At 47.6% G+C, this 13,368-nt stretch overlaps 1 protein-coding gene across 1 annotated transcript in view; it reads right to left on the bottom strand.

Moving 5' to 3' along the window:
- Window positions 1-13,368, bottom strand: part of TDRD9 (tudor domain containing 9) — a 102,004-nt gene that overhangs the window by 24,179 nt on the left and 64,457 nt on the right. Inside the window, exons 13-20 of the mRNA XM_077323792.1 lie at window positions 11,526-11,630; window positions 7,892-7,989; window positions 6,675-6,806; window positions 5,127-5,292; window positions 4,075-4,138; window positions 2,840-2,903; window positions 1,648-1,692; window positions 1,011-1,064 (exon numbers count right to left, since the gene is read on the bottom strand). Of these exons, the coding sequence (XP_077179907.1) occupies window positions 1,011-1,064; window positions 1,648-1,692; window positions 2,840-2,903; window positions 4,075-4,138; window positions 5,127-5,292; window positions 6,675-6,806; window positions 7,892-7,989; window positions 11,526-11,630 (728 nt within the window). The remainder of the gene's footprint in view (window positions 1-1,010; window positions 1,065-1,647; window positions 1,693-2,839; window positions 2,904-4,074; window positions 4,139-5,126; window positions 5,293-6,674; window positions 6,807-7,891; window positions 7,990-11,525; window positions 11,631-13,368) is intronic.

The raw sequence follows: 13,368 nt of genomic DNA, 5'->3' as shown, positions 1-13,368 counted from the left end.
GTGACTAAGGATTGGCGCAGTGGCCCACGGGCAACTGGATTTGGGAGGAATTTGTCAAGCCTGTTTGGTGGTTGTACTTGGAAGGAAGATCGGAGACAGAGCACTTTATGCACCCAATGGGAAATGGAGGGATCAGTCAGAACCTGATTGTACAGGTTCTCATAAAATAATAGAGTTGGAAGGGACCTCCTGGTTCATCTAGTCCAGGGGTAGTCAACCTGTGGTCCTTCAGATATTCATGGACTACAATTCCCATGAGCCCCTGCCAGCAAATGCTGGCAGGGGCTCATGGGGATTGTAGTCCATGGACATCTGGAGGACCACAGGTTGACTACCCCTCTGTACAATGCAGGACACTCACAACCCTGTCGCTCATCCACTGTGCCTGCCATCTCCTTGATCCTTCACAAAATTAGATACACCTAGGAAAGTTTGCTTGGTTTAAGAAGAAAAGGTCAAAACACTGTATTTACCAGCAGTCAGGCCTGGTTTGGGGCAGGGTTGGGTAGAAATGCCCCCGTTCCCACTACTAGGCCCCCTCTTGTCTGCCCACCCATGTGCCCCTCCCACCTCCCTATGCAGGAGGTAGGTGCATCTAGGAGTGCTGTTGTCAGCAGTACCAGAAAATGCTGATGATTTCTGCACCACCCAAATGTCCTTCTCCAGCAGGGCCTGGTAGCACTTCCAGCTGGGAGCACAGGTGATAAAGCACTAAAAAGGGGGTAGTGAGAATGCAGGCATCGGAGGAGATGCGGGAAGCTATATCAGCAGCAGTGGGTCCAGTTAAAACCCATGGGGCCCTGGCAGTTGGCCACATCTCAAGGTATGAATCTGTGGCCCAGGTAAGACCAATCCCACCAGGGCTCAAAAGCTAAGCAGGGTTGGCCCTGGTTCTTACTTGGATGGGAGACTGCCAGGAAATGCCAAACCTCGCGATAAGCCATCTGTGTGATATACATACACAGAGGGAGGGGGAACGGGGAGGGGGGCAAGAAATGTGCTCAGCTTACCTCTCTAATTCTTTTTATATGAATGTACTTGGAACGACCCCAATCAAGTTCATCCTGGGGGGAAAAGGGCAATTATTTTTTAAAAGTGTTTCTTGTAATTCACCAAAAAAAACTCCTATAGTGACCCTCCCTTCAAAGAGCCCTTCCGGAGTCCACCCAAGAACTTGGGATTCACAGCGCACTACTATTACTACAAGGGTACTGTGAGAATCCCTGATTACTCCCAATAGCCAGGCTTCTTTTTAAAAAGATAAATATAAAATCTATTTCATAAAAAAACAAGTTACAACTTATTGAACAGGATATAACATTACAAAACTCCCAATACAAAAGCCAATATAACATTCTAATACGACGTCAGCTAACGCAGGGGTAGTCAACCTGTGGTCCTCCAGATGTCCATGGACTACAATTCCATGAGCCCCTGCCAGCGTTTGCTGGCAGGGGCTCATGGGAATTGTAATCCATGGACATCTGGAGGACCACAAGTTGACTACCCCTGAACTAACAGACCAAGATCGGTTTATAATTGGTACTGCACTCACAACTGACCAGGCTTCATTTAGGAAAAGAAAGCACTTTATTGAAGAGAAGAGGATTAGATCATCATGGGGCCCTAAATCAAAGAAAAGCTAACCTTGGGATGTCTGAGCTTTCCTTTTTGCCGGCTTTCCTGCCACTCCTAAAAGTAACAAAGAGAAAAAAAAGATTTGATAAATACAGGATCATTTGTGCTGGGAAACAGAGACTCGAAGGCTGGCTTTCTCAACCAGGGTTTTGCAAAACCCGTGGGTTTCTTGACAGTCCTGGGCTTAGTCTGCACACAATAGATAATGCACTTTCAATGCACTTTATAAGTAGATTTTCCTGTTCCGCACAGGAAAATCCAGCAGTCAAAGCACACTTAAAGAGCATTATCCTATGTGTGCGGATGGGTCAGGTCAACCTTCCCCCCCAATGGCCGATGAAGGGCCCCGGGTGGTGGGAAGGGGAGGTGCCCCAGGTGGGCGTGCACACAGCTATGCTTCCCAACCGTTCACAATCGCGCCTTTTCTGAGGATTCTCAAAATCCGAAGAATGTTTCAGGGATATCTTAATGGTAAACTGAGAGCCAGTTTGGTATAGTGGTTAGGAGTGCGGACTTGTAATCTGGCATGCCAGGTTCGATTCTGCGCTCCCCCACATGCAACCAGCTGGGTGACCTTGGGCTCGCCACGGCACTGATAAAACTGCTCTGACTGGGCAGTGATATCAGTGCTCTCTCAGCCTCACCCACCCCACAGGGTGTCTGTTGTGGGGGGAGGAATGGGAAGGCGACTGTAAGCCGCTTTGAGCCTCCTTCGGGTAGGGAAAAGCGGCATATAAGAACCAACTCTTCTTCTTCTTCTTCTTCTTCTAAAAAAAAAAATTGAGAAAGGCTGCTTTAAGGTTTAAGGAACACATTGGCACAGGATCGCTACAAACAGTCCTCTCTATAAAAGCCAGGCCGAATATGCACACATTGGATAATCCACTTTCAATGTGCTTTTGCAGCTGGATTTTCCTGTGCGGAACGTACATTATCCACCGTATGCGTAACGGGCCACAGTCTCCTAGCCCAGTCTTCCTTTGTGTCTTGCCCTGCCGCTCCCATAGAACCTCTGTCCACATGACACACGCACAGAGCAAGCCAGTCCTGTTTAAATATTAGCAACTATCTGCCACAGCAACCGTGGCAGCAACCGTATCCCCCTCCCATGCTCTCAGCCAGATGGCAACACAATGTGCAGACCCTGAGGCTTGTTTAACCTTCCCTGGCATCCCTGCCCAACGGAGGAGGGGGAGATTACCTTAAATGCCATGACGAGTGCAATGCAATCGCTCTTGCTGTTTCCAGAAAAATGGAGCTTATTCCTGCAAGTCAATGGTTGTCACAAGCGAGTTTTAAAAAGGCGGCGTGTTTAAAAGTGTTACTGCTTTTAAGTATTAAGTATCCGTGGGTGGGGGGGGGGGGGGCTGCAAAAAGGAGCTCTTTCAACCAGGCATTCGGCTAAGACAAGTGAACAAGCCGCTAATAGCTGGCCAGAAGCCCCATAATCTGCACTGACAGAAAACCAGACCTCAATGCAGACAGACCAAACTGTTGTTTGTTACTGAATACTGTTATATCACACTGTTCATTGTTGCTGTTATTAAGTACTGTTGCTATATGTTTGATACAAGTTGCACTGTTAAGTAAGTTTTATATTGAATGTTCATTGTACTACAGTGCATATAAGAGAGTTATAACGTTATAACTCTTCTTCATAAGTGAGAATGTAAACCACCCTGAGCCGAAAGGGAGGGCAGTATATAAATGTGATAATAAATATTTGCTACTGTACTGCTTTAAAAAAAAAGAAGGGTAGGGTATCAAGCACGTTATAAAAATACATGGAGCAGGTCATGTTTCCTTTTTTATTCCCCCGTCAAAGGGGGAATAAACCCACCACCTACCGAGGAAGCCTGTTCCACTGAGGAACCACTCTGTCAGGATTTGGGGAAAAGGTTTTAAAAAAATCATAAATCAAAGCACACCGGGTGACACTGTACCACTTTATTTCAGAGGGGCAGCAATGCAAACTAAACCGGAATTTTAGGGGGCCTTAAACACAAGTTTGATTTTATTCCATCATAAACTTTTACGAGCTAGAGCCTGGATTCAATTCTTACTAGGCAAACCTTTGTATCTATGTAAACCTGATTCGCACTGGAGAGGAATAGATTATTCCTATGGATTTATTAAATGTGCACATGAATCAAAACAGTAGTTCTGAAGGTACTTTGCATATCGAAGTCTGTTTGATCTTAGAAGAGGTATTCCCACTTCCGCGAAAGAGAAAGGGAATGCCTCTTCTTGCTGGCGCTCCCTTCAGGTTTGTTTTTTTTAAAATACTTGTTGCCTGTCACATTTTCTCCTGGCCTTCCTTCCCTCCAAGGAATTCAGAATTGCATACATTCTTCTCTCTCTTCACGACAGCCTACTGAGGGGAGTTAGGCTAAGAGAGGGGGAGTATAGGAGAAGGCACAATCTCAGCAGAGCTACCTGTATCCATCCAGATGCTGCCTGAAAGGGATCGCAAAGAAGTTGTTCAAGGAAAGGGCTGCAGCTGTGGAAGAGAAATGGAAGGTTAATTCTGAGCGTCGGGATCCTGTTTTCCCATCACAAACAGACCCAGAGCCATTTGCAGATATTAATCAAACAATAGTAAAATCATATAAGTTATCAGAGAAACGAACATGTTTAAAAAATGCATCATTTCCCCTGCAGCCGGGATACTGTCTGATAAGGAAGGTGCCCATGAAAACGTCTCAGCCCATATGGGACAGAGCTTGTGAGTCACTCATGATGAGCCACAGAATTATGTCCTCTAATCCAGTGGTCCCCAACCTTTTTATCACCAGGGACCGGTCAACGCTTGACAATTTTACTGAGGCCTGGGGGAGGGGGTAGTCTTTTGCCGAGGGACGTCACTGCCGCCGTCTGAGTCCTGGTGCCCCTGACTTCCCACCGCCTGCTGCGGGGCGCTGCCAGCAGCAGCTGCGCAGTGCCACGCTGAGGGGGAGCCCCAGCCACGGTGGCCGCTGGAGAGCACCAAAGGTGAGCTGGCGGCAGAGTGGCAGGGCAGCAGCCGGGGAGGAGGAGCCGCGGCCCAGTACCGGCTGATCCACGGACCGGTCCCGGTCCCCAGACCGGGGGTTGGGGACCACTGCTCTAATCTACATACACAGCTTGTATATAGCAATGGAGGATGCTGAAGACTTTACTGTAACATACCTACCTATTGTTATCCTTGCACTGGTGGTGGTAGAAAGTGCCATTAAGACCCAGGCAAATTATGGTGATCTGCTAGGATTTTCTGTGACATTTCTCACGTGCTAAAAGTGGAGGAATTTTTTTTTTGGCTGCATCTTTCCTTCACACCATTCTGTACTCTCCCTGCTGTCAGTCTTCAGAAAATAAGGCCTCTATCTTACCTGGCAACTGTGCTTTGGATATTCTAGCAGTAAAACAAACCCCATCAAGTTAACTGGGCATTGTGGCCAATAGAAAGACAGGTTAATCACACTTACTCTCAAGTCCGCCAGCTCACTTACCTAATATGAGACATTCATCCAGGCACCCAAAGACGTTGCCAAGGACTATCAGTTTGCCAAGGTGCTGGTCTACAGGCAATTGTGCCAACACCCTTCCCAGGAAGGTCAGGTCACCATCGTAAGGATTTGCATCATCAGAAGGGATACCAACTGCAAGGGCTCCTATCTGTACCAAAAGAAAAGCGAGGATACTGACTGATTTATCAACAGCCAAGAGGACTGAAATTAAGTTTTTGCTTAGAAAAAGAAATATCCAGACTTTACTCCCACAACCTAATACTAGGCCTGCACAGCTAGTAAGCTACCAAGATAACCAAAAAGTGATTTGAGTAGTAATCATCCTTACCATTTAGTGGCTCTAATATTTCATTAGAGCCGCTGTAGGCGGAGCGTGTCCGGGATCAGTTTCCGGCTGTCCAGCCTGCACTTCCAGCTGGATATGCTCCATGAGCCAAATCTGGGCTGCCCAGATTCGGCCAGCCCCTAGAGTGCCCACCCCCCACAAGGCAGTCACAATGCGCTCAGGAAGCCTCGTGACCAGACACAGCCTGTCCACCAAACGGAGTGCACCCACACCGCCCTGTCCCGGCCACAGCTCGCCCTATCTGCCATCATGCTGGGTGGCTGCAGAGGGGTCAGGGGGCCCATGCCACAGGACTGGCAGTCTTCCACATCAACTGGCCCACCTGTCGCAAGTGCAGCGAGCAGGTAGGGCGACGGCATCGACGGGGCCCGCCACTAGCTCCTGTTGCATTCCCGAGTGCTACGGGCTTTCTGCCTAGTGTAGAAAATAGTTTCCAGCGCATTATGTGGCCTTATTCTCCAGGAACTCTTTTTAAACGTAATTTGCACTCATCTTTTAATGCCCTGATACGTAGACATTGGCTATCACCAATGCAGTCATGCTTTCGGGGCTGCCCAGTTAAAACAAGTCCATCTGGTAAGCATAATTACCCCTGTCTTATCTGATAAAGTTCAACCCCAATGACAATGCTTCCACTGCCCCCGTCAGCTGAGTCTAAGTGTATGGCATCCAAAGAAAGGTCCCTCTCAGTTGTGGTGCCAAAAATTTGAAACTCTCTCCCCTTTGTCATTGTCTCCTGCCAGCAGGTGAAGATTTTTTTGTCTTGCGTGACGCTTTATTGTCTCTTAATCTATACTGTCTGTGATTCACCAGTTTTCCTTCCCATGAAGTCTGCTGGATGATCTTGGGTCAGTCCCAGTTCTCTCAGAACTCTCTCAGCCCCACTTGCCTTACAAGGTGCCCGATGTGAGGAGAGGAAGAGACGGCGATTATAAACTGTTTTGAGACTCCTTAAGGTATAGAAAAGTGGAGCCTAACAATATTCTTTTCTTCCCTTCTCCCTGCTGGCCTTCTGTCTGTAAGTTGGTATGTTTTTACAGGTATTGTTAAATATTCTATAAACAATATATATATATATATATTTTAAGTGTTTTAATGCCTTGCTGTTCACAGCCTTGGAGACCCTTGCAGAAAGGCATTACAAATTTCTAAAACAAATTAACATGCCAAGGAAAAGCACCTACCTCCTTGAGCAGTAGAATGGTACGTTCAATATCACTGATATTGGGTGGGGACAGGGCTGTGGCCAGCAAAGCTCTGGGTTCCCCCATGTCAAGCAGTTTGACCTTCAGCACGGTACTCTCCAATGGGCAGCGCTGAATGGATTAAACAAAATGGAAACCATGAAACACACCAGTTAAGGATGGACATGATCCATATTTCTGTGGTTTGGTTCAGTTCATGATTGAACTATGAAGCAAACCACAAAACAATATGCCCGTTTACAAACTGAATTGGTCTTTAAACCCCTCCTTTTCTGCTACCCAATGCTTTTTGTGAGGAGCAGAAAGCAGGGAGCCATTTAAATCAGTTGAGTGGCAGGGAGTAGAAAGCAAGAGTTTAAATGGTTCAGCCTGCCTTCTCCTCCCTGCTGCTCAGCTGTTTTTTGTGAACTCAAAGCCATTTAAACTACTGCTTTCTGTTCTTCAAAACTTGCATAAAAATTAATGGAAGTTCATGGCAGCTCTTCAGTTTGTGAACATCGCTTCACAAACCCCAAACCAGCCAAAATCCATGATGAATTTTAGTCTGTGAGCCGGTTTTTGCCCATTCCTAATTAAGAAGGCTCATGACCAGGCTTTCTCAACCCTGGTTTCATAAAACCGTGGGGTTTCCTGACAGCACTGGAAAGGTTTCCTCAGTGGGTGGGAGTTAATTATTTTTTAATATATTTTAAAAATTTCTTAAACCTTCATCAGGTGATATGCCCATGTATGGTCATGTTGACCTGCCCCCCCCCCTCCCAAAATGGCCAGTGATGGGCCCGGAGGGGATGGGAAGGGGAGGGGATGGGAAGGCATATATGCAGCTACACTTCCCAACCATATTCTGCATGATCATGCCACTTCTGGGGTTTCTCAAAGCCCAAAGAGTGTTTCAGGGCTTCCTCAATGGTAAAAAAAGTTGAGAAAGGCTGCTCATGACAGTCAACCAGCTGGTGGGCATTAGCTACATCAGCCATTCTCAGTGGGGGCCATATACTTCCATCACTGTCTCGACAAACTGCTCTTGTAGGCTTCTGAAGCATGACCAAAACCTTCAATACCTGGTGGACCAGGAATGACAGTGGGAGCGGGAAGGAGGTGAGAATCTTCATCATGAGCAATGTGAGTATTATACCACCTCATACAAAAGCTATACATCCAGGCTCAAATACACAAACACTACAGGTGACGTTTACCGTCATCTCAGGGACAGAGCTGTCGGGTATGCAGTCTTTCCAGAAGTCCTTGTAGACTAGCCTGTAGCAGTATCCTTTCGAAACACGACCGGCACGACCTTTGAGCAACAGAAGCAGAATGTGCAATTTGTAGGTGGTTTTTATCACGTAAACAGGCATTTTTAGATTTTGCGCATCTAAAGCCAGTTTAGTGTAGTGGTTAGGAGTGCGGACTTGTAATCCAGTGAGCCATGTTAGATTCTGCGCTCCCCCACATGCAGCCAGCTGGGTGACCTTGGGCTCGCCACGGCCCTGATAAAGCTGTTCTGACCGAGCAGTAATATCAGAGCTCTCTCAGCCTCACCCACCTCACAGGGTGTCTGTTGTGGGGAGAGGAAAGGGAAGCGACTGTAAGCCGCTTTGAGCCTCCTTCGGGTAGAGAAAAGCGGCATATAAGAACCAACTTCTTCTTCTTCTAAAAATGGAACTCAGACAGACAGGTTCATGGTTACTTTCGATGTGCAATCAAAAACCACATTCTCGGTTAAACCCAAGAAGAGTCCGAAGGCATCCAAATAAAACAATTTGAAAACTCAAAATTTTGCTGGCTCAGACCAATGATTCATTGAGCTCACCATTCTATTTCAAAACAGCATCCAACCACACTGTTAAAACCATGCATTTCTGCTTTGGCCATTTGTTGTTTTCTCTCTGTTTTTTCATTCTGTATAATTGATTGCCTTAGATGTGAATGTAGCTGGTTTCGGGTAATGTAGATTGCAACGGGAATTCTGACTGTGATGCTTTGATGTGTGGGTTTGCGTTATCTCTCTCCCCTGCCTTGGAGCAGGATGAAACGGTTGTGACTTTCTGGCCTGGCTGTGGGAGTGGCATATGGAGTGTTTCTTGCCAAAAGGGCAGGTGGCAGAAACGGGGGGAAGGGGGGCTGTTGAAGGTTAAGACAGAGCAATGGTTTCTGGGTGTTAAGTCTCAGCAAGGATTTAGAGATGTTAGCATCGTTGTACCATCAATAAAGTGATTTTCTTCAACAAAGTCTTCTTTTGGGGAGCAATCATCTGGACTCACACAGAGACCTGAGCCAGATGGTTTGCCCTTTTAAGAAATAGCTTCTTATGTCCATATGCCCACAATTTTCCTGACAGTCCTGTCCCTTGTGACTTCTGTCGGCATGACATTTATGATGATGCAACTGTCCCTTGACAGATATCACCCTGTAATATTATTTTGATATCTGGTTACTAAAATCCCTGCTTTTCCATTTAATGCTGTTTTAATAGCATTTTTTTTCTTTATGAGCTGCCCCAAGTAGGCCTCTAGAGAAGAAGAATATTAATTTTTTCTTAATAATGACAATAAATATCAGAACTCTTTTTAAAAGGAGGATAAGAGGACAGGCTCTCCTGTGGATTGAAATCTGGTTAAATGACAGGAAGAAAATCAACAGACAGCTTTAACAATGGATGAAAATAGGGGTGGGGGTCCCACAAGGATCGGTACTGGGGCTGGTACTATTTTATGCAGCCTTTCTCAACTTTTTTACCATTGAAAAGCCACTGAAACATTCTTCAGGCTTCAAGAAACCCCAGAAACGGCCCGATGCTGCAGAATATGGTTGGGAAGCAGAGCTGTGTACATGCCCACCCAGGGGCCCTCACCTTCCCACCCCATCATTGGCCATTTCTGGAGTGAGTGGGTGGGTGGGCCAATTAACATATATGGTTAACCAAGGCTGAGTCGTGTGGTGGCCACGTTTGCAGATGACATGAAATTATTCAGGATGGTGAAAACCAAGGCTGACTGTGAAGAGCTCCAAGGGGACCTCCACAAACTGGAGGAATGGGTAGCCATGTGGCAAATGAAGTTCTAAGTTGCTCAGTGTAAAGCAATACACCTTGGAACAAAAAAAAAATCCCAACTTCAAGTATAGGCAAAATGGGTCTAAACCTGCTGAGACTGACAGGGGAAAAGATGTTGGGGTTGTAGTGGATAGCCCAGTGTATTGCACCGGTGAAAAGGGCAAACTCTATGCTAGAGATTATTAAGAAAGGATTTGATATTAAAATGGTGACCATTGTAACCCCCCTGCATAGATCTATGGTATAGCATCATCTGAAATACTGTGTACAATTAGAATCACAGAATCATAGAGTTGGAAGGGGCCATTCAGGCCATCTAGTCCAACCCCCTGCTCAACGCAGGATCAGCCCTAAGCATCCTAAAGCATCCAAGAAAAGTGTGTATCCAACCTTTGCTCGAAGACTGCCAGTGAGGGGGAGCTCACCACCTCCTTAGGCAGCCTATTCCACTGCTGAACTACTCTGACTGTGAAAAACTTTTTCCTGATATCTAGCCTATATCGTTGTACTTGAAGTTTAAACCCATTACTGCGTGTCCTCTCCTCTGCAGCCAACAGAAACAGCATCCTGCCCTCCTCCAAGTGACAACCTTTCAAATACTTAAAGAGGGTTATCATGTTCCCTCTGATTACTGTATCTTGGAAAAGACGTTGCAGATTTGGAAAAAGTACAGGGTGACCAAGATGGTTAAGGGGTTGGAACACCTTCCCTATGAGGAAAGGTTGAAGAGTCTGGGACTTTTCAATTTAAAAGCGACAACTAAGGAAGTGCATGATGATGATGATGATGTCATCCGATCTGTCGTGTCCGACCCTCGGCAATTCTATAAGAAAGTCTTGGCCAAGTGCCCCTGTCTCTGACTGCTTCTTTCAGTTGGTTCATGGTCATCCCTGTGTCGGCTTTGATTGTGTTGAGCCAGCAGATCCTTTGGTGACCACGTTTCCTTTTGCCACTGACCATGCCGAGCATTAATGATTTTTCTAGCGAGTTTGATCACATGATACAGGGTTATAAAATTATGCAAGGGGTAGAGACTTGGCCAGGAGAACGTTTCCTCCCTCTCCCAAAATACTGGAACTTGGGGGTAAGCCAAAGAAACTGATGGGCAGTAAAAGTTCAGGAAAGACAAGAGGAACTACTAGTTTACACAGATTAAAATATGGAATTTACTGCCAGGGAATGTAGTGATGGCCAAAGGCATAAGAGGCTTTAGAAAGGGATCACACAGATTAATGGAGGATGCCTATCATTGCTTATTAGCCACGGTTCCTGGAGACCCTCCACATTCAAAGGCACTAAAGCTCTGAATTCCAGAGTCAGGAAGCAACACCAGGTCATGGCCTCTCTGCCCTGTTGTTGACCCTCCAGAGGAACTGGTTGGCTACTATGTGAGGCAGGATGCTGGACTGGATGGACCCCTGGTCTGATCCAGCAAGGCTCTTCTGATGTTCTAATGAAGGCCTCGGCCTCTCTGCCCTGTTGTTGGCCCTCCAGAGGAACTGGTTGGCTCCTGTGTAAGGCAGGATGCTGGACTACATGGACTACTGGTCTGATCCTGCAGGGCTCTTCTGATGTTCTTAAGTAAGGAATTCCTCTTGACTGGAAGCTTGGCAAGCATGAACTAGGACTCACAGGATCTGGAAGCCATATAGAAATAAATTTGTACAGATCCTGTCTGAGGACCGAGTGGGGGGACAAAACCACTGGATAACCCCAGAGGGGAGTGTTGGAGAGAACCCAATACCCGGAGTCTCTGATCAACAAAGAAGATATCTTACCTCGCCTCTGATTACAGCTATTCTTAGAGGTCCAGCACAGCCGCAAACTTTGATAATTGGTGTCTTCGTCACAAACAAGCATTCTGGTCAGACAGAAATCGATGACTGCGGTGATTTTTCAAAAAAAAAAAAAAAGGAAGAGAATGGAGAGGAAAAAGGAGATGTTTCCACATAACAATTAAAATGTTTATCAGTGTCCTAATCTGAACAGTTTTAAAGTTTTTTTTTTTTAAGGAGACAAATATACAGCAACAGATAAGGGAAGTTCTGAACACACTTCAATAGAATGTTCTAAAATAATCAGCACAGAGTTGGAAACGAACCTCAGAGTTTAACCTTTCCCCAAAAACACAACTTAAACTGTCTGAATATTGGATCAGGAAGACCTTTTTTCCTTTGCATTTATGATAACGAGAAAGGTGAGAGAAGGGCCACGCTAGAATTCTCTCCACGATGGTCTTGTTTACTACATCGGACAGCCCTGCAGGTTTCTAACTGGGATTTTCAGGGGCAGTTTATGGAGGGAGAACTAGTAAGTCTGGACTCCCCACCTGCAGCCTGAAAGTGCCATCCCCTTAAGCCAAATAAAGCAGGCCCCAACCTTTTTTGTGCTTGTGGGCGCCTCTGGAGCTTCAGAGGGGGGTAATCAGCATCAGTGCAAAATGGCTCAATCCAAAGCAGCTGCTGCAGGAGGTGGAGCCAGACCCAAAATGGACGCCACAGGAGGCAGACCAAAATGCAACATGTCCCTGCTTCCTTTGCAAAAGGACTATAGGGCAACCACACTAAATGCATGAGGTCATCTTATAGGCCTTATCTTATTGGTTAAAATCACCAATAACGCTCGTTGCTGCCGCTATTGCGGGAGCATCCTGGCCCAGGGCTACAGAAGGCCCGCAGTAAGTGACCGCGGGATCTTCTGCAGCTTCCTGGATAAGCCGGGGCTGCGGCAGGCCGGCGCTGTGCGTAATCGCCAGTGCCGGGCTTGTCGGCCTGCCCAGCCCCAAACCTACTGTGTCCCTTGAGCCAGGGACACCGCACGTCCTTGCGGGCTGTGTGGAGTCACGGAGCTGGCAGGAGCGGCCCCCTGCCCTCCCCTGGGAGCTGTGACCCCCTGGCCCCCCCCCTTGGCCTGGCATCTCCCCACCTCCCCCACCCCGTGCCCCACCGCAACAGCATGGCGCCATCGCGGGGAAGTTGATGCCGTGCATGAAGGGCCATTCCGTGGACTAAATAAAGCTGTAAGGGGTTCTGGGGTGGGATGTGTCTGGGATGAGGAAGGGTCCAGATTGGACCCTTCCTCTGGACAGACAATCGGAGGGACGAATCGGCAGGCGCTTTGCGCCTGCCGATTGGTCCCTCTGATTCCAAGCCCCGAGCAACTGCGAGCCGCACACAGGGCGGCTCGCAGTTGCTCCTTTGCCGACTGCCTGATGCGTCGGAGGCACAAAGCGCCTCCGACGCATCAGGCCGCCTGCAAGGGAGCCCCCGGCAGCCGCGCAGAGCGCGGCTACCGGGGGCTCCCTGCCTGGCAGCCTGACGCGGTGAGAGGCGTGAAGCACCTCTCGCCGCGTGAGCCTGCTGCCCGAGGGAGCCGCCATGTGGAAGACAGGAAACAGCCTTCAGCTGAAACAGCCTTTGTCCTTCAAAATCGACTGCGCCTGCGGCCCTGCAATGAAAGGTCGCCAAACTCAGTGTCTTCTGGTTCCTTCAGGACCAAAAAGAATTTAGCAAGACAGTCCAAGCCCCCGGCAGTCGCGCAGACGGAGAGAGAGCCGCCGCCGTCAGACCGCCGCCCTGTGAGTATCTACCGCCCGCCTTAGCTCCAGCCGCGCCACAACAA

Source organism: Paroedura picta, chromosome 2 (assembly GCF_049243985.1).
Source record: "Paroedura picta isolate Pp20150507F chromosome 2, Ppicta_v3.0, whole genome shotgun sequence".
Classification (NCBI taxonomy): domain Eukaryota; kingdom Metazoa; phylum Chordata; class Lepidosauria; order Squamata; family Gekkonidae; genus Paroedura; species Paroedura picta.
This window is presented reverse-complemented; position numbering and strand designations above follow the sequence as displayed.